This window comes from Zingiber officinale, chromosome 4A, assembly GCF_018446385.1.
Source record: "Zingiber officinale cultivar Zhangliang chromosome 4A, Zo_v1.1, whole genome shotgun sequence".
NCBI lineage: Eukaryota > Viridiplantae > Streptophyta > Magnoliopsida > Zingiberales > Zingiberaceae > Zingiber > Zingiber officinale.
The window spans coordinates 93457942-93485481 of NC_055992.1; the positions used below are offsets into that span (position 1 = coordinate 93457942).

Here is a 27540-nt window from a genome sequence, read left to right on the forward strand (position 1 = left end):
CGGGAGGAGGAGAACAGAAGCAATGCCGCCCAGGGGGAGATCAACATCATAGCTGGTGAACTGACCAGCGGAGACTCCAATCGAGCTCGAAAATCATACGCTCGGAGGCTGGAGATCCACACTGTAGGCTGTAGTCAAGAAAGGGCGAGCGGACCCGAGATCAGCTTCGACCCCAGGGATCTTGAGAGGATTGAAGTGAAGTATGAAGACACCCTCATTATCCGAGCGGTAATTGCCAACTATACTATTCACCGCATATTCATTGACACAGGGAGCTCGGTCAACATCATTTTCAAGAAGGCGTTCGATCAGCTCCAGATTGACCGTGTCAAGTTGCTGCCGATGACGACCCCTATGTACAGGTTCACCGGCAATGAGGTTCAGCCGATCGACCAAATAAGATTGACCATATCGCTCGGAGAAGATCAGTATATAATTATTTGAATTGATTAATTTTGAAAGTAATAAATAGCTTTATAGAAAATTTTCATCTTTCATCTGATAAATGAAAAAATACAAGTGAGGGACTGCCCAATAACTTAACATCCTAGATTTATGTCGCTGTAGAAAAATATCCTACTACTATACATAAAAAATTGAACCGTGCATATTTAGAAGTAACCGGAGAGTGTTTGAGAAACCTGAGTAATAGCAAGATGGTCCAACTTTCGTTAGAGTTTTTATAACTAGTGATCGTGTCCACGCGTCGCGTGTGTAATATAATACATTGAAATCACATTAACTCTTTATAATGAAATTATATTAATTAAAATACTAAAGTAGAGTAATTATGGTAAAGTACCTAACTTTTGAAAATCTGAATTATTTGAGTCTTTGAAAATTCAAATTGTTTGGATTTTCGAGTGTCACCCTTACTGTTTTGCCGATGAAAAAAATTAATTTAATTTAATATTATACTTATCTTAGTAAAAAAAAATTAAGAAAAGTATATTTTTTTAACATTGTTGGACTAAAATATTTATAGAAACTTCTTTGATGTCAATTCTAAGATGTGGGACTAAAAAGAACTATAATTTTTTATATAAACAACCAGAGAAAATTAGTGATGAGAAAAATTCATAATAATATGCCGCAGCTGAGTATCGATCACTGATTGTTTCGCTTGTGGAATTATTAATAAATCTTGAAATTATTTTTAATGTGAATAGAAAAAAAGATATTAATGTAAATACTTCACAAAATTAGTTAATAAAAAGGAAGATTTTTAATAAAATAATAACATATATAAAGTATTTTAGTCTTTAAAAAAACTCTCATATATTTTAATTAAAATTAATAAAAGATAGATTAACATATAAATCAAATATAACATTTTTATTATTTTTTAAAAATATTTTATTATTATTTTTTTCGAAAAATTTGTTGGTTTCGAAAAAATTCTAAATTTTTTAAATTCATTTTTTCGCTTGAATAAAATCTAGGACAAAGCTCTATGCTTCCTAAACTATCGCGTACGGATCACAACCGTCGCCCTAAGCTCTCTCTAAACCTCATAAGCTCTCCGGTAGCCACCGTCCTCCGCTGCCTCCTGAGCTCCGCCGTTCCATCTTTCCCCTAGTCGAGGAGGGAGAGAGAGACTACGCTTTTCGCTTCGCCGCCAGTTATGGCCTCCGATTCCGCTGCCGATGCCTCTGAAGTCGAGAGGCTCTACGAGTTCGGGGAGCGTCTCAACGAGGCCAAAGACAAAACTCTGGTGCCTCGATTTTACTGCTTCCTTCCTCTCTTCGCTAGGGTTTGCTTTCTTATATTGATACCCGTTTGCTGTACGTTTTCGCAGCATGAGGATGACTATCAAGGTATCATAGCGGCGGTGAAGGGGCAGAGCGTGAAGGCGAAACAGCTGGCCGCGCAGCTCATCCCTCGGTTTTTTAAGTTCTTCCCCAGCCTCGCTGCCGAAGCCATGACCGCGCAGTTTGATTTGCTCGAGGAGGATGAATTCGGGGTTAGTTTCATTCTTTTCTCTAGCTTTATTTTTGCGTGTTGGCAGATAGAATGTTTTTCGTTTCAATTGGTGATTTAAATAGAGGTAGTTGCTTGTGTGGTTGCTTGTGTAGTCTTTGCTTCATTATTGTCTGACAAATACACCGAGATCTCGTTTGTGGTTATTCCGTGATTTACCCTTGTAGCATGTGCATAATCTCCACTTTGACGCACTGAAAAGAAAACGGAGATAAATGTGCATTTGTTAGTAAAATAATATATATATAGATATATAGTGTGGTTCTCCGTGTATGACTCTTGCTTCTTTGTATAGGATCGATTATCAAACAGTACACAAATGAAGTTTGTCTCTAATGTGATAATCCATGATTGACCTATATTTTTCCATACTACATATTTAAGAGAAACTAGTTATGTATTTAGATATCGATTTTGTTCATATTTGGTGTTATCATGGATGGCCATACACGAAGTTCTTTGCAGATATTTTTGCATTATTTGATTTTCATGTCTAAGTTTTTGAAAATCATCAGAGTATTTTGCTTCTCATTGTAATAAGTTAATATCATTATCCCCTTCCAACTTACAAAAAAGAAAAACAATAAATAAGTGAAAATCTAAGTTCATGGAATTTTCTTTGTATGATACAATGACACAGATACATTGCCTTATACGATTCTCATGTTTACCATATAGAAATGTGAAACTCATTTTTATCAACTCTTATCCTTAACGGTTAATTGCAAAGCTTACTTCTGTATGTGTGTACTTGTGTATAATGACATCTTTAGTATCTTCTTTTCATATGCTTACTACCGTGTATATGCTAACAGATTAGAATACAAGCTATTCGAGGTCTTCCTCTCCTGTGCAAGGATACCCCTGAACATGTACCTAAAATTGTTGATGTTCTTGGACAACTCTTAATATACGGTACATATTAGTATTTGAGCACTGGTTTGTGGTATTCAATACTTAATATTATGTTTTTTTCCATTAATGTTTTTTCACTTTATTACTTAAGAGGAAAATGTAGAGCGTGATGCAGTGCAAAAAGCCCTGATGACCCTTCTGAGGCAGGATGTAAAAGGTAAAGTTAAAATGCTGAAAATTCTATGACTTATACAAATAATAATGAATGCATGAATTGTACATTTGTCATGCTAGTTTGTTGAAGATGGTAATTGATTATCAAGTGTTAAAGTAATTTCCTAGAATGTGCTGATTTTCTTACTACATTTTTTTTAAACCATGCAACCAAGGTTCTAAAATTCGCTACACGCTAGTCGGGCGTCAAACCAGCACCTAGCGCCTAGGCCGCTTAGGCGGGGACTAGGCGCCGCTAGGTAGATTCCAGTATCAATATAAATTACATAATAAATCACATTCTATAACTCCAACACAATAACATCAAATTGAAAATGATTTCAAAATTACACAACTAATATATCACAAATTTATTCTACTTCTCCATAATTTTCAACAACTTGTTCTTCATCGGACACAAACTCAATGTCACCATTCAAATCGATTTCTCTAGCCTTTTAACTATCTGATTTCTCATAAACGTGGGCTTCTTCATTTGCTCTGATTTCTCCAACTCTGGTTACTTAGTACGATGAAGATGAAGTTTGGTGCTAACCACTAGGGCAAGCCAACAAATCGATTTTCTTGTTGGACCAAAGTTTATAACTTAAGCCCAATACAAAAAAATAATGTTACATTTTCTGTTTTTTTAATTGGGCTTTATATTTTAAAAGTCCAAACTAAAAAAAAAACATGAAAATCTTGCACTATTTCCACCGTACCTAGACGATTCGATCGATTAGTCGGCGCCTAGGGCCACCTAATCCCGCCTAGGGCTGCCTAATCCCGCCAAGGCCACCTAGGCTGGCCGACTAGTATGTTTTCGGTACGGCTGGCGGCTGATTTTTAGAACACTGCATGCAGTTGTAGCTCGGTGATGAAAAGAAATAGAGGAGCTTGAGATTAAATAAATGCACTCAAATTGAATCAATAAGTTGTTTTTAGTTTTTGATCTAAGTAAAAATAATGAAACACTCTCAGTATTCTTTTAATTCTTTTATGAAATTGACTGGCTTTTAAATATCTATTACATAGTGTTACAATATTCACCAAATTGTCCCAATCAACTACCAAAACCTCTTAATCACCAAAGCAAGCATCAATTAAATCTTCAAACAAACAATATTAATTCATCCTCTAGACAATCATCCAACCTTTCAAATGAATGATTGTTTAACCAAAGATAAGATTGTACATTTGATCGGATATTGATTTGGCTATGTGACTGATGCCCTTTGATCAACAGATTAATGCTTGATTGACTAGTATTTTCTATATTCCTCTGTAGTAGATTGGACATGAATAAGTATGACAGACATTGACAAAAGGCATCCGAGAATTCCTTGTAATCATTTTGCCTTGTCTCATTGTCCCAATTCCCAATACAAGATCTTTTGGGAAAGTTTTCTGGAGAAGTATTCATGGAAAGATGCTCCTAGGATTAATTATGCTGGATTTCCAACGAATGTCATAATGTAACTACATGGTTACAAGATTTCAAGTTTTCTAGTATTTTATCTTATTAACTTATAATTCTTTTGCAAAGGCAAGTAGTCACTATTTGAACCAAAGAATCATGCAAATTAACATCACAACAATATGGTATACAAAGGCTCCCAAATTTCAGAGATCGGTGAACTAGGACCGAACAAGATAAGAGTATAAATTTAAATATTAACCATAATGTGGACTGCCCAAGACTCCAAACACAGCAAAAATAAATCATGTTTCCCAACTGTATATAGCCACCAGTTATCTTAATCATGTAGAATTCTATGTAAGATTGTACACTGTCAATATCTAGGTCTTTAAGTTAGGCAGAATTACATTAAATGAGAGTCTTATGATCTTTCTCTACCCCTCCCACATTCAACTATGATGGATTTAACTTGTCTAATCATAGAATCTATTAACTCCTTAAAATGGTCATACCTTTCAACTTATTTATCTGAAAATTTTCAGTCAATTTGAGCTACACTAATTGCACCTATGTTATAAGTGTCTTATCTTTTTTAACAACTTCATATATGCCATCTTAGCGTTCTAAGACTTCATACACAATAAAGCTTCAAAAATGAATTGTTCAGATTGTTTCCATTTCCTCCATAAACATGTATTTGTATTACTGGACTTTCAGCTGTAAAAGCAGCCCTGGGATGGTCTTGCATGGCTATTTTTACGACAGGCGACTTTACTGATTATCCACTTTTTTCTCCCATATGGATTTGTTAAGAACTTTTTGAGAAGGAAATTATTCTGCCTTGGTCCATCAAAATTTTTAATTATCTGATTGATGTTTCTGGTTTTTCAGCTTCTTTAACAGCTTTGTTTAAGCATATTGAGCAAGGAGCAGAGAATATTCGTGAGAAGGTTATTTGTTTTCTTAAGGACAAGGTAAACTTGAATTCATGTTTGTAACTTGCTGTAAATGTATGTTCTTTTCTTAATTGAAGAAGTGCAACCTCAGGTGTTTCCTCTCAAAGCTGAACTGCTAAGGTCACAAGCGGAAATGGAAAGATATGTTACTGATTTGGTGAAAAAGGTAAATCTCCAGTCCTTTTTGTGGGTTTTCGCTGTGTTTTAGATCTTAATTAGCAAATTTGCCATGATATGATTTTCTTATCTGTTTTCCAGAGCTTACAAGATGTAACTGGTGCTGAATTTAAGTTATTCATGGATTTTCTGAGGAGTTTTAGCATTTTTGGTGATGGTGTGCCCCCAGAAAATATGCAAGAACTGATTGAGATTATTGAAGGACAGGCTGACCTAGATGCTCAATTCAATGTAAGTAGTAGGCATCAAATGTGAATATAAATTATACATGATAATAATTGAAACAATTGTATATCATATTCTGTCAAATAAGCTCATTTTCTTTTCATTATGAAATTGTAGAAGTTAAATTCTATTTTTTTTTTTCTAATGGAAAGATATGTACAGTAACAAGTTTTTTTTTTTCCTTTTCATGTGATAGTATGCAATTTGTTGTTTTATTAAACTTTGTTTCTCTTATGATGTATGCATGCAAATCAACATTGTTAAATAGATCAATGCATTTTACTTTGTCTTATTTTGTTTGTTGTTTTATATGCACTTTTATCGTATGAATTTTCCTTCATTTCTTTTTCTATGAGACATGTCCTGCTACTATGTATATGACAGTTCCTTGGCGTAATTTTGAAGGCCAAGTAGAGGATTGAAGATATGGACTAACTCTTCATTTGATCCTTAAACATTTTTTCTAATAGTTTCACTTAGTATTTTGGATATGGGAAACTGCCACCTTTGTGTTTATTCATATTCTCTTTTCGAAGGAGTTGTGGTGGGGGTGTGCAAGAACTCAGACCATTTTTACCCTAATTTTGATTTTCTTTCATGGGGCTAGGTTTTCTACTTTGAAGATTCCACTTTCAAGTTTTGATATTGAAGAAAATCAGAAAACCCTACATGATCTGAGTTTTGTTCAAAGAATAGTTATGGAGATATTCAACTCCTTTGCTATATCACAAAACTATGGTAACATTTTAAAGAACAAAACAATACAATCTAGTATGAGTTAACCTACTAGTTTTTACTCAATAGGACCCAGATTTGTCTTAAAGGTCATTTACCGTTAAAATTATGTATACAAATATGGAAAAGCTTAAAACATCGTGAGAATACAATTCAACTTTGACTCCAATCTAAGAAAATTTGAACATGAAAAACAATCTAACTCAACTGTCTCCCATTCTGATTATTTTCTTTTCCCTAAAATTTGACACAAAGATGAAATGAAATGGGTAGAGCTCTATGTATATAGATTTAAAAAGACTCTTTAAGGTAGGTACAAACTAAAGATGGAAAAGTTGATGGATCAACATCGGTGCGATACTCCATCTACATTTTTGAGCATGGTCTTCTAAGCATTTACTCAATAATTCTAAACTCTATAGTGTAGGTAGAGATGATGTCACAATCTCCTAGATGGGACTAGTAACACATTAACTTTTCTATCCCCAAATTTTTTAAGTTCAAGTATAGTAGCTCATTCATTTAAGCTTATAAAAACTCTTCCATTATTCCACGATTCATAATATGAAACTAAATTAGCATCACAATCTCAGCCATTTAAGACTTAACATCCTTGTCACAATCTCAGCCATTTAAGACTTAACATCCTTGTCAAGATTCAAAGTTCAATAGTAGACTTTAATCCTCCCCAGTTAGTGGTATGTCAGGTGTTCAATGCTGGCTCCATCACAAAACCAGCACTTTCCAAATACTGCATCGCAATTTACCATGTGGGAATCAACTAGGGTGCAACAGGAAAGCCTATCTATTTCTACACTCTTGAAATTAGGTTCAGATGGCAACACATTCGGTTTGCCCTATAACAATCCACTACTCTATTGTTAGTTTCTCTACTTGTTTTATTTATTGATTGATTATTGGGCAATTTATCAACCCTTGATTTTTTTTGATTTATTGAAACACACCCCTATTTTTCTTTTGTCTCTAATATACTTCCCTTCTTTTTTTCTTTCTTTCCCATTATACTCTACATCTCAGAAATCCTTCAATTGAGCAATCGCATGTTGAGATTGAAATCACTTCGTGACAACATTTTCACATGATATCTTATGTAAGGATTCATTTTCACCTGAAATATGCATAAAATGGTCAACATGAAATCAACTATGACTATTTGAGATCTTATTTGTGAGTTCATTTCCACCTAACAAACACATTTTGAGGATTCTTGCATCGTAATGATGCCAAAACTGCTCACTTTGGTCTAAACAAGCTGATTTTTGAATCAACTTGCTTGGGGTAAAATGGTCAACAGGCTTTATTTAAAATCAATTTTTGACAGAATTTTCACTTTAAATCTTATGTGCAAGTTGAGTATGCTGGGGATACTCACCTCCTAATAATGCCTAAATAATCCACTTTTGTCCAAACAGCCTGATTTCTGAATCAGTCTACAAGCTGATGTCAGAATTAGCTGGTTAGAGCTAAATTTGTAATGGAAGTGTATAATGAGAAAAACAAGACAGAGATGCATTTCGGCAAAAAAATGGAAACATGGTAAATCTGGAAAAACAAGTGCATGCTTTGGAAAATTCCCTTGATAATTTTGTTTCTTATGTGTATAAAGCTTGCTGTGCCATATCCTTGTGATAGTGTAGTAATATTATTGTGGATACATATGCCACCATTCAAGACTCCAACTTAATGGAAGCTTAGTGCTTCACTCATGGGCACATTAGGATCAATTCCTCGTAGGCAGTTGTTTTGTCTCATTATCATATGTATGTCTGTTATGAACCGCAAGTGCACAGTTTCGTCGTCAGTAATAAAAAGATATCGAATCTACAGGGGCTGTTGATTAAGTACTAGTTAACTTCGTACGGTGAATTATCTAGACAAACGTAAGATTGTTGGAAAAGAGAGTAAGAGAAAGAGAAGAGAGAAGAGATGGTGGATCTTGAGAGGGATTGAGCTAAGAGGATGTGAGAGATGGTTTGAGGTGCGATTCTAAGATTTTGGTTTCCTTGTGATGTTAGGCGATGTTACATAGATTGCTTAGTTCCTATCCTCTATGTTCATGCTCTTGTAGGAAGTTAGATGCATTACCGACTCTCTCCTGCAGTGGATAAGTCGGCATGATCTCCTACTCCATGTCCTCTGCTACTAAATTGAAGTGATTCCTATGAAGTCCGTTAGTGGGACAACTTGTCACTAACGCCCCTCGGTCATACAACACAGAAAACACTAACACACAATAACATAGAAATAGAAATAGTGATTATGCCTGATCCCCTACTTGTGGAGATTTGCTTCTCCTTTCAAGGTGATACCCTAGACGTTCGTTAGCGGGGCAGCCTGTCACTAGCGCTCCTCGGTCATACGATCTAGAGTATCCCCTCTACGGGATTAACAATTCTACACAACCATTTGATAAAACATGCAAAAGATATATATAAGCTTCACACACACATTTCATCAAACATGAACAAGGCATTAACAAATCATTGAATAGAAACATGGCAAATCCACATAGTTTGACATCTCCATCACATCACAAATACTCCCTAATCCTAGAAAGGAGATCTACTCCATTGCAAAGGAAGAACAATCCCAAAACATAAAGTAAAGTATACTTACAACCCTAGATGTGAGAAGAAGGGGAAGAAGAGATGCTTGCCGATGTTTTCGATGTCTTGGGGATGCCTCCTTGCTCCGGAGATGGACGGATCGTCAAGGGATGAAGGTGAATGGAGCTTTTGGGTTTTCCCCTAAGGGGAGAACCCTTCCCCAAGGAGAGGGGCGAAGTCCCAAACCCAAGATGAGTCAAAGAATGAGGATCTTGACCCTTTTATACCTCTTCCAAATTGCCCAGAAAAACCAGGATTATAAGGGTCCGGTAAACCGGATTTTTCACCCTTTAAACCAGGTTTTCTCATGATTCACCCTGAACCAAAGTTGTAGCTCTTGAAATTGTCTACAATCTGATATTTGGATCGAACCGTGGCTCTAACCGAGCCGAAAGTTATGACAGTTCAAAGTTTGGTTTGCAGTCTGGGCGGAGGTACAGATGAACCCGCGGTTAGGAGGCACGGCCGTGCCATTTAGCACGGGTAGACAATGCTATCTCTCTGTTGGATCTGAAGCAAAGTTGTAGATCTTGAAATTAGCTACGTTTCAGTATAAAGAACAGTTCAAAACTCCAACCGAACACAAAGTTATGGCCGTTTTACGATCGGTCTGCAATCTGCCCAGAATTCAGCACAGCTCTGTTTCGGCGTGGCACGGCCCCGTGGCACGGCCGTGTGGCATCCACATGGCCAGCTTCTTCTTGGCCTCGGCTCCGGTCACACGGCCGTGTGGATTCACACTGCCTTACTCAATTTCCTCTCGGGTTGAGTCACACGGTCGTGTGGCTCACACGACCTTGGCCTTCTTCTTCACTGTTAGCCTCATACAACCGTGTGTGTCACACGGCCTTGGCCTTCTTTGCCTATGGAATGTTGGCACGGGGAGATTCACATGGACATGTGGGTTACACGGCCGTGGCTTGATTTGCCTCTAGTGGGGACACGACTGTGTGGGTCACACGGCCTGCGCTTGTTTTCTTCCGGAGTTGCTCCCATGTGCGTTTTTACTCCATTTTCACTCCAATATGCGTCCTGTCAATCAAAATATGCAAAGAGTAGATCTCCGAACAGAATATAATGGAAGTATGACATTATAATGAAATAGGATGCAATAAACATAGATTATGCTAATGAAAAACAAGTAGATGTGCGTCAAAATATCTATAAAAGTGTATATAATTTACGCACATCAATGCCTTCCAGATAAAATACTTCTGAGGAGTTTGCATTAACCAATGCTCCATCCTAACACCATTGTCATTTCATCCTTGTGATCTTTAAGCCATTTTAGCTGATCTGTTTGCCATGCCAACTGACTCAAACACTGTCGGAAAACAGCAAAGTTGGATATCATGTTGTTTGACATAGGTTTCTATGAGATACCCAGATACATTGGCACTAGATAACTTGATATTTTTGTTTTGTGCAATTGTGCTTCTGAACACAAGTCCCTTATACAAGTCCCTTCTATGTGTTTTCATCCACAAAGAGTAGTTTCATATTGGTTACTATTTTCCACCATACAGTAACAAATCATTCAGAATATATTGCATGGATGAGTGAAAAGATATGATAGCCATTTTTTCTTTTCAATTTACGAAGTTTGTTTTTCGAGCATGTCAAAAAGAACATTGGATTATTCTTCTGTCCTTGCTTTCTTCATAAAATTATAATTATTTCTCATAATTACTTAATTTTGCTTTCGGAGCCAACAGTATTGTTTACCCAGATAATTAGTTAAGAAATCTTACTGGAATCTCTGTTGCTTCAGGTTGAAGACATTGATCATATTGATAGATTAATTTCCTGCATGTGTATGGCTCTTCCCCTTTTTGTGGTAAGTTACAAGATTGCGGACAAGCTTATGACAATTGATGACAAAGTGTTACATTGACGGCTTCTATTGTATCAGAGAGGTGCCTCAAGCAGCAAGTTCCTCAATTATGTCAACAAACACATATTACCTGTATTCGATAAGGTAACTTTGTATGCCTATGTTGATTTTAATTTCCTGTTCCTTTACAGGCTTCTTAAGGTTAATGTGTTCCATACCTTGCCTTTTTAACCCAACTTTTTCATAAAATGTTCACCAAGGATGTTGTATAATGATCTTAATCCAAGCTGTCTGGATGTTTTTGTCTAATCATATTATTGCAATTTGTCTGGTAGCATACTTCTTTGTGCCTGTTTAGATGACTTCCCATTGGTTCTTTTGAGACAAAATGGTGCAGGTGCTTTATGATATGTTTGGTTGATAGAAACCACTGCAGTTTTTTTATATATTTTTTTTCTATTTGTTTTTGATTCTATATGCATTTTTTTATCTTTCGGACTAACCATGTATATATATTGTCCTATGCGAATGCCCCTATTGTAACTGTTTCTATGGTTCTAAATATAATGAAAATTTGATACATCCTTGCATTGACCTCTAGTACTATAATATTCATCATCTGTAGCATGTGTTCTGTGTCTGAGAGCATGTGATCTAATCTTCTCAGCTTCCTGAAGAGAGGAAATTAGATTTGCTCAAGAATCTTGCTGGAACTTCACCTTATGCAAGTGCACAGGATTCACGTCAACTTCTTCCATCCATTGTAATGCTATTGAAGGTATTATGTGTTGCACCATCAGTTCCTTAAAAGTATATAGCACTGTATTCCTTTCTCCCAGCATGCAGTCTTGACTAGAACATTTTACATCTATGCTGTTTTGTCAGCAGAGTGATATGGGATTAATGCATTCTTGGATTCTTTCATGCCATATCTATTGCTATAGACTCCCTTTCTTTGTTCCTTTTTTTCTCAAAGATATATTTGCTATGTTTCTCCGAAGTAATATCTCTGTGTATTTTATCTGGATATGTTTGTTTGACGATGTTGTTGATCTGCTACTAGTTTGTTTTCTTTCCCATTACCTAGAAAATCCATTTTTATGGGTATTTTGATATTGATTGCACTCTTTTTTTGTGCAGAAGTACATGCCTCTAAGAAAGACTGAAGAGCCTAAATATAATTATCTTGAGTGTTTATTATACTCATTTCACCATTTAGCACATAAGGTTATCAACTAGATTTTTGTTTCAGTTTACCTTCACACTTTGTGTCAAAACATATTTTTGTGGTGTCTGATATCATGGTTATGCAGACCCCAAACTCTACCAACAGCCTTTGTGGGTACAAGATTGTTACTGGTCAGCCTTCAGACAGGCTTGGAGAAGATTTTTCAGAGAACTACAGAGATTTCACTGAGAGGTGAAACAATCTTATCCTTTATTTTCCCTTTCAAAAGAAATTTTCAAAACTAGACTAGAGATCAAACTGGTAACACTGCTAATTTGAATGTTCAATTGGTTGAATCAGTTGACCTGGAAAATAATGTAACGCATGAGTTCTACTTTTACCAGTATATAATGTTTTTTTGTATTAATGCTTACCATATATATTTTCAAAATATACAAAAATATAAAACATACTACACAATTTACTATGAAACTCTAAGATTTTAATATTCAAGCCAACTGCCTATTTGGACAGTCAATTATGTATACGGTTGGCATGAAGACTCAATAGTACGACTAACTGCATTAGTGGATGCAAACTCAAGCACTACACCAGCAAGTTCTTTGCTTCTACTTTTGGTTTAAAATTATATTTAAAGTGTCAATCGATCACTTATCCAAAAGCTTGAGGTGGTAGGAGAGAAAGCAATCTATATATGTATATCCTTGATACTCCTTCATAAGTGGGCAAGTATGCTTCACCATCATGATTGTCATCATGGATTTTATCCCTATATTCAGTTGGACGCAAGGCTATATCAGAATCAGTATCCTCTCACCTCCGATTCTAAAATTACAGCCAAATGTCACTGTTCCTCTCACTGTAACATTGCATGCTGTCAATCAATTATCAGATGACTGTTATTTATTCTGTAATCTTGTTAGAGCATGTAGATCATCTATAGGGCAGAAGAGTTTTTTTATTTGGTGACAGTAATTCGTTTTTTGTTTTTATGTATTTTGCATTGCCGTTGTAGAGTTCTATTAATCCAGCGAAAACACAGACCTCACTTGCTAATTCAAGTTTCTTATGATGCCTGATCATCAACTATCAGTGTTTGACGCGCACTAAAATTACTTCGGACACCTTTCACTTTGAGGGCAGTTAAAAGGAGAGTGTTTCCTTATCTCCTATTCGATTCACATTCAATTCTTTCCTTGTTCACCCAGATTCCTTCCCAATTCACCATGATACTATCCCATCTCAATATCTGCCAATTATTTCATTCCCCTTTGTTTTCTTCCATTATTTGTTGTGTTGCCACCCCAAATAAAATATGGGTATTTTTGTAACATTGTTTAATAATGACGAATTGTTCCAATGTCAAATAATTTACATAAACAAAGTCTGGTTCTACTTTCTCCTTGTTTGTTACTCAGTTTTTATGGGTTTTCTTAATTTCTGTTTCTATGCATCAAATTGGACTGATTGGCCTCGGTACTCTGTACTCTAGTACTCTAGTTGAGGCGACCAATCGCTTGATCAATTACAAAAACACTGTTTTCAGGAAGAGAGCATTCACCAATTGGCTGGATAAACATAGCATATCTGTAGTTTCTTAGTTTATGATGCTAGTTTACTGTGTGGCCTCTCTTGCGTTCACAAACCACCACATGTTTGAGCATTCAATGGTGGGTGAGCATCCATTTAAGGAGAATTATTTACTTATGTTTATGCATTTTGAATATTTCAGAACTCCAAAAATATAGGAGCAAAGTTTTTCTATTGATGGCCGGTTTCCTTTGAACATAAACCTTCTCTTCACCATAGTGACTTAATGGTGTGGTTGGTCATATGATGGAATTAACTTGGAATAAAATATATATTTTTAGGTAATGTTCAACTTAACATTATTTTTCATTGAGGGCATATTGGTACTTTTCTCTTCTCCAAACAATTCATACAGGCTAGATTTTATAAAACTCACCTCCTTGGTGGGTTTTTATAATTCCATGTTCTGTAGGAAAATGGGAAAATGGCTACTGAATGAAAATCCTCCATTGACGGATTCCAAGCATAGTGAGCTAGTACTGCATATCAAATATTTTACATCAAAACTTATCTGCTGGTCCACAATGCTCCTTGCAATATGGAACTTTGACAATCATTTTTGTGACGTGAATTGATTGTCTCTAAGCTTGTGTTGGTATTTTAAGGTTTTGTATTTGACATCTTACTGGCAACCTTCATGAAGCAGATTAAAATCCACAGAAGAATTTGTGAAGAATTCTATGAAGAAATTAAACCAAGCAATGAATAATCACGATAAAGCAATGTCTTCAGCAAAGACACAAGAAGCAAAGGCGAAGATAGTGAGTCTTTCCTCATCATTGGTACCTTAAGAATAAATTTTCAGCGAGACTTAGGTTCACCTGAATTCACACTATACTGTGCAGAAAAATGAGCAGCAACAGACTACATCTGCATTACGCATCTGCAACAATATACTGGCAATGACCCAGGTCTGTGTAAGGAGGTTCATCATAAGAAGGTGGTCATCAAGTTAATCTAAACTTTGTTCTATTTCTTTATTTCAGCCATTACATGCCAAAGCACCTTCATTTATTGGAGATGAAAAAATAAACTTATCGTGGAAGAAACCAGTGAAACAATCGTCAGCGTCAGCAGCAGCAGGGTGTGTAAAAAGGCACTTCGACTTTAACCTTCACAGTGCGTTTTCTTCTTCTTCCCTTCCTCTCTAAAAACTATATTTGATACTTGATGCCCAGGGGTAAGAGAAACATGCCTTCAATCAATGGGTCAAGTGCAAGCACCGGAACCAACAAAAAGGCACGAGGCGGAGGAATTGCACAGAACCAGCTCGTTGACAGAGCATTACAAGGTTTGTCACAAGGTGGTAGGAGAAATGGAAGAGCAGGAAGAAGGGGAGCGCGAGGAGGAAGAGCAAGGGGTTATCACTAAGTTATGTAGGAAAATCAATCAGTAGGATAGCTCCAGATGAAAGTGAACTTATCATGCTTTTTTCTCAGCTTCAGACCAGGCAAAAACATAGACGTTTGTTCTGCTGTTTGTATGGTTGTAGCAGGAGACAGCACACTTATGACTCAAGACATGTAGAAACACAAAGAACGTGTTGTAACATTTATTGATTCATCGTAGCTCCTTTTTGTAGTGTTTTGAAAAAAAAATTCTACTGTCATCTTTAGTGCTTTTCGATTCCTTTACGACTGTGTATATCACACATCTTTTGCTTTGAAATTGTTGTAATTGGCCAAGCCCAAGTTTTGTTTGAATGCCATTTTTTCTCAGTTATGTCATTTTTTTTTTTGATGAAATTCTCAGTTGTCATTGCCAAGCCAGAAAACTGCTGATGCTCAAACATTCTTAAAGGTACCATTTCATTTACATCAGTATATTACTTTTTGTTAAATTAGAGTAATATAATAATTGTCACATGATACTCTATTTTATTAACAGACAGATCGTCATCTTGATGAAATGCTTGTGAGTCATATTTAACAAAGTTCATACCTGTCCCGTGAACAGTCTAAAGGCTGAAAATGGCTCTTGCTTCTGAATCATATTACTTAATTGACAATCCTTCTTTTAATTAAAGTAATGGATAAGGAATGATGATGATTTATTACTTCAAGTTACACGATAAAGATGTTTACTACATAAACAAATGTGCTCTTTATCAGATGTTTCATTAATTCCAAATGGATGCCCCCAGGGAAATGTGCTCTGTATCGTATGTTCATTAATTCCAAATGGATGCCCCTAGGGTTAGTGGGGTGGTAAAAGGTAGGGTATATTCTCAAGTGATCATGTTCCAATTCTCACACAAAGTATACCTACGACGATTAAACTATTGGTGATGCTGGATTGCCACTTTGCCAGAGTTTACTTGGTTGGTTGCAAAATTACAAAAAAAAAAAAAAAAAAAAAAAAAAAAATCAAATGGACAAGTATGATGCTCTAATCTATATATATATATAATTTAAGTGGTTAAATTTTCAATTTTATTAAAAGTAGGATAATTACAACTTTATTAGAAAAATCTATTATTTTATCAAACCACTCTCTCTTTTGGTTGAAAATTATATCTTTATTCCACCGTGCTGCGTCGACAACAAGATGAGGTATAACACATTTGCACTATCCTCCAGATGCCAGATCTTGTCGTGCCTTAGTTTCAACCTCTTCAGATTAGGTACGAAGATCTGTTTCTCAGGTTCGGTTAAATCCTTGAATTTGTCATATGCTTGGATGATATTTTGTCGATGATTCTTCATTTCATCTGCTTTTCTTCTTTGTCTTCGTTCTAATGTTCATTGATATATCTTTTTTGCAGAATTAGCTTCATAACAATATATTAGTGTATGCACTTATGTGTCAAGACATTCTTTAAATGTTTTATGGATAATTATTTAGTAAATGTATCATTAATTATTTATTTTTCTGTATGTATATAATTAATGATAAAGTTTCACAGATTAATGGGTATATTAATCTGAAAATAGTCCTTAATCGAACATATATCTAAAGGAACATGGATATCTAGATCAACGCTGAATATGATTAGGTCGAGATAGACCGAGGGATGAATATCCAAGCTTGTACTTGGGGGTGCCTTGAGTTTAGAGATACACTGGACACGACCCGCTCAAGAGGATACCACATATTAAGCATCATTGGTTATTTCTCTTATGAACGAGTGTAACTGATCTTTTGAATTGAGACCTTCATTTATTCTATGTGTGGAGTTATGTGCTTTGACGTCGTTAAAAACAGTCTTTAATCGGATTGTGATTAATACGGTAGTTAGGTGTATGACCAGGGTCGTCTCAATCATTCTTGAGGTCCTAGGCTGAAAAAAATTAAGGCCATAATATTTTAAAAAATATTAAAAATATTATTTGAGACATTTAATTTTATTAGTAAAATTTAAAAGGGTAGTTTTATACATTGCCAATGATTACTTATGCAATTGGAAGGAGTAACCAACAAGGTCACATAGTAATAACTTTATCTTGTGTCAAACCTCACATTTTTATTAGTAAAATTTATAAAAAAAAAAATTTTATGTTAACTAATTTGACAATGATTAATAAATTATTATAATACTATTAAAATACATTTTAATTATTATTATTTTTTAAAAAATTATTAATTAATTTTAACTTCGATGAAGGTGAGTCTTGACGCAACGGTAAAAATTATTATTGTGTGACCTAGATGTAATAAATTCAAGTAATAGTATAGTATATATAGACACTGCATATAATAGATCCTTTCTTAGGATCCGACATTGACTGGACCTTCATGAACCAAACTGTCATTTATCAATTTTAACTTGGATAAATCATCAATTAAATTTATTTAGTCAAAAGTATCAACAACAAATTATTAAAAAAAAGTGTGCATAATCAATAATAATGATAAAAAAAAATGATAATAAAGGAGCATAGAGAAAGAAAAATAAAATTTAGAGAGAAATAATAGTACAACGACTTTCAAAAGTATTTTTATAAAAAAAATATTAATTAAGTATAACAAATAAGTATTTTTGATTTATTAATGAGACTTAATTTTAATTATTAGATTAAATTTTTATGTACAAAATTAAAAATTATGAGTCAAATTTTAATAAAAAAATAAAAATAAATTACCAACCAAATTTAACTTTAATACTAAAAATTAAAATTATCAATCAAATCTAATACGAGTAAAAAAAATAAAAACCAATCAAATTTAACGTTAATATATAAAAAATAAAAAATTATCGACCAAATATAATTTAGTTAGTAAAAAAATTAAAATTATCGATGAAAATAAATCTTGACTAAAATTTATTTTAGCTATAATTTTAAATATTTAATATCAAAATTAATATTATATATATATATATATATATATATATATATCTAATTTGATGGGGCCCAATATAATATGGGCCCTAGGCATAGACCTTAATGGCCTATGCCTTGAGCCGACTCTGTGTATGACAAAGCGTAGAGAGAATAGTGTTGAGTCAATAGAGGATTCATTGCTATCTTGGATTAGGAGTTAACATCCTGACCGCTTGATAGAGATATTAATGGCCATGGGAGGAATGATTTATCATTCAAGAGGAGTCTATTATATCTTGAAAATCAAGTAAACCAATTAATTTGGTAATGATGCACAATGTACCGAATTAATTGGGATGTAGGCTTAGATGAAGAGATTGAATTACATAGTAATCAGTTAATGGTGGTTTACAGTTTATGACTGATATTAATTTTATCACGTTGGGTGACTAAAAACTGTTGCTAGACAACCACCTTAGTCTGTGTATGGATTTACACTGCCTTCGTGTATAAAACCTAGAGGGTCGCACGCATAGCACGTAGACATAAACAATGGTATCGGAAGCTAGTCGAGATCAAGATCAAATATGAATTTATTTGATACAAAGAAAAGAGAATTCGAATATCCATAACCATGATGATTAATGGAGAATTCGAAGAGTCATCATAATGATAATTAATGAAGAATTTGAAGAGTTATCATAATGAAGGTTATAAATGAAGAATTTATGGAGCCTATAACTCTTTATCTTCCTAATTAATGACATTACAAAAAAAAACATTAAAAGACAACGGTTAAAAATCGTTGTCGTAGGCCCTTTAAAATCGTTGTAATTGGCAGTGTTGTTAAAAGTGGGGGGCTACGACAACGGTTTTAAACCGTTGTCTTTGAATGAAAAGACAACGGTTTAAAATCGTTGTTTTTTAGAGCATTTTTTTGCCAGTTACAACCGTTTTGGGGCTACGACAACAGTTTTTAACCATTGTCTTTGAGGGTGATAGACAACAATAATGGTTTTAAGCCGTTGTCTTTTAAATTATTATCTTTTAATACCAATATATCATATTTCAATTTAAATATATAATAAAGAATCATAATCAAGAAAGAATATTTCCCACATCAATATTATTCAAAATGTTAGTTATACAAGAATTATAATTACAACAGAAGAAACATATCTCATGTTCAAATAAAATTTATCCCAATACAAATAAACTCTATTTTCAATTAATGAACAATATGAAGTTGGTGCCGAAGAAGAACTAACTTGTGAAGGACTCAGTACCAACATCCGAGTAATTAGAACCTTAATTATCTAATCAGGGAGGGGAATATCTGCACGATCCTCTCTGACGGGTGCAACTTCAGATATACTCATTCCATCAACTTGAAATGAACCACCACTCTCTATGTTAACATGTGAAGAATTCAATGGGTCGACGAATGTTACTTCAGTCTCCTTCCTGAAGGTTAAGTAGATCACAACAAGAATGTACACTGCCATGAGAGGGAAAACAATGATGCTGATGAGAATGTTAGCAACTGCTGGTAGGCTGCTATCAATGAGCCAACTGACAAAGCTGGTGCTTAAGAAGTAGATGTTGATTGCTACCCGAAGCAAACCAAGAATCCATGACACCACAATGATCTACACAGCAAATATATATAGTCATTTACTCTATTAATTATCACTTGCAAATATAAATTATCTGAGTAAACTTACATATATTGAACTTTTATGAGGTCCCATTTTTGTTTGACTGCTGTTGAATTTGAGAAGAGATAAGAGTGCAAATGGCAACTCAAATGATACCTGCATTACATAAATGAGAATTTTGATACTTGAGAAATGTTGTGTCAAAAATCCTGTTCTCACACTTATATTGCTTCTGAATACTAAGATTATGAAATTTGGAGAAGGAATATCAATAGTACCGATGAGATTATGATGAGCCATCCGGCTCCTGAGGAACCACTGATGATGGACACGATGAGACTTGGAGTGATTGCGATTGATAGAGTCATGAGATTCCTCAACCATTTTTTCATCTTCATGTTTAGAAAACCCTTCAAGGGAATTGGGTAAAGACAGATTATGAATATCATACATTAGTTTAATCTTTGTGTTTCCTATCAAATTACCACCTGCATGATGTATTGCCCAGCGTATGTACCAGTTATTGCAGAGCTCTGTCCAGAGGCTAACAATGCAATGGCATAAACAGTTGAACTAGACTTTCCAAGGACATCCTGAAAAAAAAATGGAGCAGTGTTGAAATTGACACACTTTTTCTAAAAATGGTGGAAAAGTTAGTCCTTCACAAGATAGTAAAAAGGAATGAACAACGAAAGATCAGTAATAAAAATCATCATCTCTGACATGTAATAAAAAATTATTCTTTTTGACAATCGCATATATAGTTTCAACCTAAAAACTCAGTACGAACAAAAATACATTTTTTTGTTTATATTGACAAAAATACTGTATCATTATTCTATTGATTGACAACAATTCAAGGGGAAATCTAACATGTAAGTATAGTTATATAAAGAAGCTATTGTAAAACTTACTTGAGTCAAATTGCTAACTTGGATATTGAACTTTTGAATGACTGCAATAATGTCCCTCTTTAGTACTGTAGTTTCTTCAATAAAGCTACTTGTTATATATATATTTAAATACACACTTTAAAATTTAAATAATGTTAAATAAGGTCCAATGCATTATAAATAAAAAATTATAACAAGTATGAGGTAAAAAAAACATTGAACAACAGACATAAATCTTAAATGAGTTTCATATGCTAAATAAACTCCATCAAGAAGCTACTACTTGATTAAAGGATAAAGTTTCTAGTCTTAGTGAAAGTGCAGGCTCAACTTGCAACTTTAATCAACTTATTCAAGCATAGCGGATACAACTTGATCAAGGGCTTCATTAATTCCCATTAGTGGGTGATTCTTAATCAACAATTATTATCTCAAAGGAGGGATAAGGGATTCTCAGATAAATCTGTTGTAGCATTGCAGAAACTAAGCTCTGATAGGTCTTGTTTCACCATCAAGTGTTTGGAAACAAAATAAAACCATTAGTGTGTTTAAGAAAACAAAGATTTCTAATCTACTTATCTGTCAAGCACCCAAGAGGTATGAGTTTCATCAAGACTAATAATCTGTGAATAAAGTCAATACAAGATGAACTAAGATTAAGGGCACTTTCAAAGAGAAACAATTATAATGTCAAGCAGAGGGGAAAATATAGAATTAAGTATTCAAATTATACAATAGCCCAGCACAAGTGACACAATAGACTTCTTTCGAGACAATTAAGATATTAACAGACTTATTTTGCACTCATTTTTATCTCAAGAATGTTCCATTAAGAGGGAAAAAGTTAAAGTAGATGCAATTATGCAAACTAACCTTTCCATTCAACATTGCAAGTATTTCTTCGATCCGCTCGATCTCTACGACCAGAAAAATGAGAAGCCAATTAGAAATAATCATAAGAAATCTAATATATAAAGGAGTATAAAGGAATCTGACAATGCTTACTCGCATTGGAAGAATAAATTATATCATTGGATTATAGCACCAGAAAAACATGCTAATTACATCAATTTTCAATCTCTAAAGTCAACACAAGGCTGTGCTTACCAACTTGGAACCACATAGTCGAATGAACAAGTCACGTTCTTGCATTAAAGAAAATGTTATCTTTCACATAATCAAATAAAACAGATGCAATGTGTTGACGATTACTGCTCACGAAACTTAGAAGCAAGGAAAGACCTAGTCAAAAGAGAGAGCAAGGAGTCACGATCAGAGAGCACCGAACCAGACGAAAGCTTATTGTGCGCATTCTGAAATGCATTTGATATCTTAGGTAGTTCAACCCAGCGGACTGTTCTAGCAGCATTTTCTATTCGCTTGAAAGGATCCTCTATCTGTAAAGTTGAAAGATCATCAACTAGCTATAGAATGCAAGTAATCATTCCAAGAAATTTCAGCAGAAACATCAACAATCTTACAATCAGGGGCAGCGATCTACAAAAATGATGGCTTTTTTGTCGTCCTTCATATGTCGAGATTCTATAATCTGAACCAGAAGTTCTAATATCTGAAAACTGCACATATAGATTAAATATTGATCAATATCCCAACAACCTCTTTCTATCATAGCCTACTTTATATAAATTCAAGATAAGAAAATCGAGACTTGCTCAGTCTAAAACGCTAAATGTTGTACAATTAGGTAACTAGCCATGAATCTAAAAGATCGCACCTTGTCGAAAAAGGACAGCAAAAGTTGAGCAAGAGAGCTTTGGTATATGATTCTGCTATATCTGAACCTCTGTATATTTGCGGAACACACATCCTCAAAAGGACTCCCAGAGAAGTTACTCCATCATGCAACAACAAAGAGTAGAAAATACACATGCACTAAGGAAAGACCTATATCATAATTATAGACATGCATGCATGCAAAAAAGACGTAAGAAATAAAGATGTTTCAAGGCTCTAGAAGATATATACCTCGATAAGAAATTATTTCTTCATTAATTATTGCTCGCAGTGGTGGGAAGATACACATACCCAAAAGGTCAAACTAAAACCTACCAATTTCCTTTCAGCCCAAAATTTATATATTATGGAAGTTATCTTTCCTCTATGCTGATTTGCAACAAATAAACAAAATAATGCAGTCTTCCTATTGCGCGCGAGGAGAAAACTGCTAAGACCAAAAGTAAATATAGAATATTTAAAAGAAATCTAGAAGAAATAAATAAGCCAAGCAAATTAAGAACAGAAATATCAGATATAAAATGCTCGAAAGCAATTCTTTTTAACATCGAAACATGAAGGGTGAAACCAAACAATCAAGAGAAGAAACACAATATGCAGGAATGTTAAAAACAAGTTTTTTTTTCCTCTCATTTTTGAACAGGAAATTGAACAAATGCCCTGAAGGCAAATACTCCAATTTGGAAGTGCTTAGAAACCATCCCTTTACTCGATCTCTTAATGCTTAAACAAAAAACACAGGAACTACAGTCGCGACAGATCTTTCAAGGAAACCTATACCAAAATGAGCTCGAGGAAAGGGGGAACCTTAGCATTCATCCAATTTCCTCTTCTTTTCTTCTTTTTTTTTTTAATTTCAAAAACAAAAACTTCATTATTAGCAATTTCTTAAAAGTGAAAACAAACTCTTACCCTTTTGTACGCGTTCGCTTCGTGGCCGGCGGCGATGAGGTCGGCGACGTCCTTTTTGAGCCACCACACCGTGGCCTGTTTCTTACTTCATATCGGCCCGATCCTCGCCCTTATGTTCTTCGCCGAGTGCTTGCTGCCGCCCAGTCGATCCATCGTGAATATCCACCACCGAGAACAAAAGCTCCAAACTTTACCAAGAAACAGAATTACTTCTTACCATTTGTTGAAGAATTTCCCACCTAGAATTCCACCCAACATCGTTCTTCTCCCCCTTCTATGCCTCACTCCCCCTGCTCTCTGTTTCACAACTCCTACGGCGAAATGTGAAAGTAATTGATGGCCGGAAGAGTACAGAAAAAGAAGGAAATAGATAACGAGGAGACGAAAAAAGGCTACCTGTGCACCCACAGAACAAGCAAAGATGGTAATGGGGTGGCGGTGAGCTGTGAAAGAATTTATGAAGAAATTAAACGGAGCAGTGGAAGCGGGCGGTAGAAGGGAGGAGGCAGGGCAAGGAAGGGGCGACGGGTTTAGGGCATGGATCGAGAAGGTAAAGGGGCGGAATACGGCAGCAACAAATTTCGGGAGAGGGAAAGAAAAAATGCCGCGGCGAAAAATGGTGAAGGGGAAAAAGCGGCGAAAGAAAGAAACAACGGCATTCAACAACACTTAATAGACAACTATTTTTAAAACCGTTGTCGTAATCCCAGAAAAAAGCGCACATAGACAACAGTTTTAAAAAACTGTTGTCGTAGCCTTTAAAAACCGTTATTGTAGCCCCAAAAAATATAAATAGACAACGATTTTTAAAAATCATTGTCATAGGCCAAAAAAATTGCTAAAAGACAACAGTTTTTGATAAAACCGTTGTTAAAAGGCTAAAAGACAACCATTTGGTATAAAATCATTGTCGTTTGAGTGTTGTTGAATGAGGTTTTTCTTGTAGTATGAAGATCATAAATGATGAATTAATTGAGACCTTAACTCTTTGTATTCCTTGGAGGCTATAAGTAGACATCTTTGGAAAGATGCAAGATGAGAATTCATTCTCTCCGAGTTTCCCTCATCAACTTCTTCTTCGTTCGGAAGAGATCGTAGTGCTTCCAAGGAGTTGTCGATCCAAGAGGCTAGCACCTAACGGATTATGTCAAGTTCGTGATCTAGTGTGCGTGGATACAGCTAGAGGAGTCACACGTGGGGTTTTTATTTGTCTTATCTGTCTGTGATATTATTCACACCTATCGAGGGCTCGAGATATATTTTTATATTATTTTGTGAAAACTATATGTACCACGAAAGATCCATGATTCAATATACATCTTCCATTGCGCTCCGAACCAATAGTGGTATTAGAGCGAGGTTTGTGGTTGGATCATATAGTATGAAGCCGATTCTTCAAAATTTATTTGAGGAATCAGTGTTTCAAGAGATTTAAAAGAAATCTTAATTTCTTTATTGCAAGTTATATGCTGTAACATTTCATGATAGAAATGAATTTTGTCTAAAACCTGTAAAGTAATACGTGTTGTAATTTAGATATAAATTCCTTATGGCATAAGTAGATTAACATGTTAACATCTCCGAGACCTGTTTGTCTTAAAAGACTAAGAGAATTAATGGAGATAAATCTCGTAATGAGATTGTGCAAATGCACAAGAAGTTAATTATGGTGAGACATTTTAATGATTATAAAATCTTTTAGATATATTAAAGTCAAGATTTGTTAAAAGCTCTCCACTAATAACTATGATGATAGTTAGAGTTTTTACATAAGTCGGTACAACTTAGCTGTGGGCTTGTGTCAAAACATCTATAATTTATCATAATTATTAGTGGGTCGACTTAACTTAAATTCGTTGACTTGTTTAGCTCAGCTAAGGTTAACTAGTTTGAGGGGCAAGTGTTGAGAATATAAGGCTAAACAAGACCATACCGAAAGTCACATAGATTTGTGATTGGCAAGTTAAGACCTACTTGATGAATGTAGCATGTAGGTACAACTCAGCTATGTGCATTCTATATGATTCAGGGTTTCTATCCTATTAGGAATTGTTACCAATCAATTCCCGATTCTAACAGTGAGTGTTGGACTTGAATAAAATAATAGGAGTTATAAAAGACCTTTATTAAATATATTCCACAAATACTAAAACTCTGCTTTAAATTTTAGATGGCAAACACAAGTACCTTATCACCGCGAAGCATTCTCGAGAAAGAGAATATCCTCCTCGGTTCCAACTACCTTGATTGGTATAGGAAATTAAAAATCGTCTTAAGACATGAGAGAAAAATTTATGTGCTCGAAGATGAACCACTAAAAGAGCCTATACCTAATGCTTCAGAGGAAGATCAGTCATATTATTCTCAGTATATGGAAGATGCACTAGATGTGCAATGTATCATGTTGTCTTCTATGTCTCTCGAGTTGCAGAGACAACATGAGTGCTAGGGAGATTGATCAGCACTTGCGTGAGCTCTTCCAAGACAGTACGAGAGTAGAGAGGTATGAAACCTCTCGAGCACTATTTCGTACCATGCTGGAGGAAGGAAACCAAGTTGGGTCTCATGTACTGAAGATGATCGGATACATAGAGAGGCTCGAGAGCTTAGGTTCCAAGTTAGACTAGGACTTGGTTGTTGACCTAATCCTGTCGTCACTACCTCCATCATTTTCTCAATTTGTGTTGAACTTCAACATAAATAGCATGGACAAGAGTTTGACTGATCTAATGGTAATGCTGAAAACTGCTGAGAAGGATATGAAGGTAAATCCTTCACTGCATGCAATGATGGTCAGAAAGACCAACAAGCGCCCAAGCATCGGGAAGTTTAATCCCAAGGCTAATGCAGTGAAGAATTCTAGATATCAAGCTCAGAAGAAGCTTAAGAAAGGGATGTAGGTACCCCAATTTGATGAGAATGAGGCCATGTGCTTCCATTGTGGCAAGAAAGGTCATTGGAAGAAAAACTGCTATATTTTCATGAAGAAGAATGTCAGTGGAGCGGATGCTTCAGGTATCTTTATGATAGAGTGTAATCTTTCTATTTCTTCATCATGGGTCATAGATTCTCGAAGTAGTTCTCACATTTGTGTGAACATGCAGGGTCTAAGTGGCTATAGACGGTTATCTAAGGACAAAATGGACCTACGAGTAGCTAATGGAGCGAGAGTTGCTGCATTAGCTGTAGGAACCTATTCAATAAATTTAGCTAGTGGACTTGTTTTGAATTTAGAAAACTGTTATTTTGTTCCTAATTTCTCAAAGAATATCATTTCAGTGTCAAGTTTAGACACCAAGGGATTTATATTTCAATTCAAGGACAAGTTATGTTCCTTTAATTTGAATAATATATTCTATGGGAATGGTTCATTGAATAATGATCTTTATATTCTTAACTTAGATGAACTGATCTATTATATTGAAAGTAAGAAACATAAATTACATGACTCAAACTTAACAGATCTCTGACACTGTAGACTTGGTCATATAACCCAGAAACGCATCGCTAGATTACTCAATAATGGGTATTTGGACTCTTTTGAATTAGAGCTCATAGATACATGTTGTTGAAATGTATACTAAAAGACTAGTTTTTTGTATAAATATTTACTTAGAAATAAGAATCATATTATTCAAATATCTACATTTATAAGCTAAGTGTAGTTGTTCAATTAATTTATATTGTAGATAACATAGTGTGTGGTGTCACACACAGAAGATAATGTTATCAATTCCTTATAAATTATAAACAGTAGCTCACGACTAAGATGGAAAGGAACAAACCATTAGAATAGTCGTAGTGTAATTAGGTATTAGTTTATCTTGATTGATAAATTACACTAGTACACTTCGAGTGTATTGAGCAGGACCATTTAAGGTAAGTTCTTTTTATACTGACTTAATAAAAGAACAAGACCTTAGTTATTATGGAAGTGTGTGCTCTTAATCCTAATATAATAACAAGTACATATATTTAGTATTTATTTCTTTGACTTATCAAAGGGTGAGATTTAGCTCGATAAATCAATAGACCCGATAAGTTGGGAAATGATATTACTTATAGTGTGTATTGTTGATTATGTTGGAGCAATCCCAATGGTCCGTGCGACCATGTGTTTTAGTGTTTGGGCAAAGGGTTTAAGTTAGGTTCACCCTTGTATTTGATATGTGTATTTGAGTTGTGCAGGTTTACATGATACACATGTGACTCAGGTTGATGGCTTCGGGTCCGGTGAAGGATGGAGCATCCGAGGGACC

The 27540-nt window shown here is 34.9% G+C and overlaps 2 protein-coding genes and 1 long non-coding RNA gene across 3 annotated transcripts; 1 reads left to right on the top strand and 2 right to left on the bottom strand.

The window, feature by feature from the left end:
• Positions 1 to 1468: 1468 nt before the first annotated feature.
• LOC121970179 (apoptosis inhibitor 5-like protein API5) lies at positions 1469 to 15528 on the top strand. Its single transcript, XM_042520704.1, has 16 exons — positions 1469 to 1714; positions 1799 to 1963; positions 2796 to 2895; positions 2987 to 3052; positions 5360 to 5442; positions 5516 to 5590; positions 5683 to 5832; positions 10960 to 11025; positions 11101 to 11166; positions 11690 to 11800; positions 12163 to 12249; positions 12336 to 12442; positions 14448 to 14562; positions 14647 to 14712; positions 14788 to 14885; positions 14980 to 15528. Exons 1-16 carry the CDS (start codon positions 1625 to 1627, stop codon positions 15170 to 15172), a joined length of 1638 nt encoding a protein of 545 aa, XP_042376638.1. The 5' UTR covers positions 1469 to 1624; the 3' UTR covers positions 15173 to 15528.
• Positions 15529 to 19939: 4411 nt separating this feature from the next.
• On the bottom strand, positions 19940 to 21495 carry LOC121972501 (metal transporter Nramp1-like). Its single transcript, XM_042524161.1, has 4 exons — positions 21488 to 21495; positions 20636 to 20750; positions 20210 to 20314; positions 19940 to 20131 (listed from the first exon to the last, which is right to left on the bottom strand). Exons 1-4 carry the CDS (start codon positions 21493 to 21495, stop codon positions 19967 to 19969), a joined length of 393 nt encoding a protein of 130 aa, XP_042380095.1. The 3' UTR covers positions 19940 to 19966.
• Positions 21496 to 21991: 496 nt separating this feature from the next.
• On the bottom strand, positions 21992 to 22404 carry LOC121973447. The gene is made up of 3 exons (XR_006109612.1): positions 22350 to 22404; positions 22096 to 22191; positions 21992 to 22011 (listed from the first exon to the last, which is right to left on the bottom strand). It is a non-coding gene; the product is annotated as an uncharacterized LOC121973447 (long non-coding RNA).
• Positions 22405 to 27540: the final 5136 nt, after the last annotated feature.

What these genes read in the sequence shown, in the direction of transcription:
- LOC121970179 (XM_042520704.1), top strand. Translation starts at nt 1,625, where the DNA reads ATGGCCTCCGATTCCGCTGCCGATGCCTCTGAAGTCGAGAGGCTCTAC. An exon ending in TGGACAACTCTTAATATACG is followed by an intron (nt 2,896 to 2,986) that starts GTACATATTAGT and finishes TTATTACTTAAG; the next exon opens with AGGAAAATGTAGAGCGTGAT. An exon ending in TTTGTTTTCTTAAGGACAAG is followed by an intron (nt 5,443 to 5,515) that starts GTAAACTTGAAT and finishes GTGCAACCTCAG; the next exon opens with GTGTTTCCTCTCAAAGCTGA.
- LOC121972501 (XM_042524161.1), bottom strand. An exon ending in AAGTTAGCAATTTGACTCAA is followed by an intron (nt 20,315 to 20,635) that starts GTAAGTTTTACA and finishes TTTTTTTTTCAG; the next exon opens with GATGTCCTTGGAAAGTCTAG. An exon ending in CTGGGCAATACATCATGCAG is followed by an intron (nt 20,132 to 20,209) that starts GTGGTAATTTGA and finishes ATTCCCTTGAAG; the next exon opens with GGTTTTCTAAACATGAAGAT.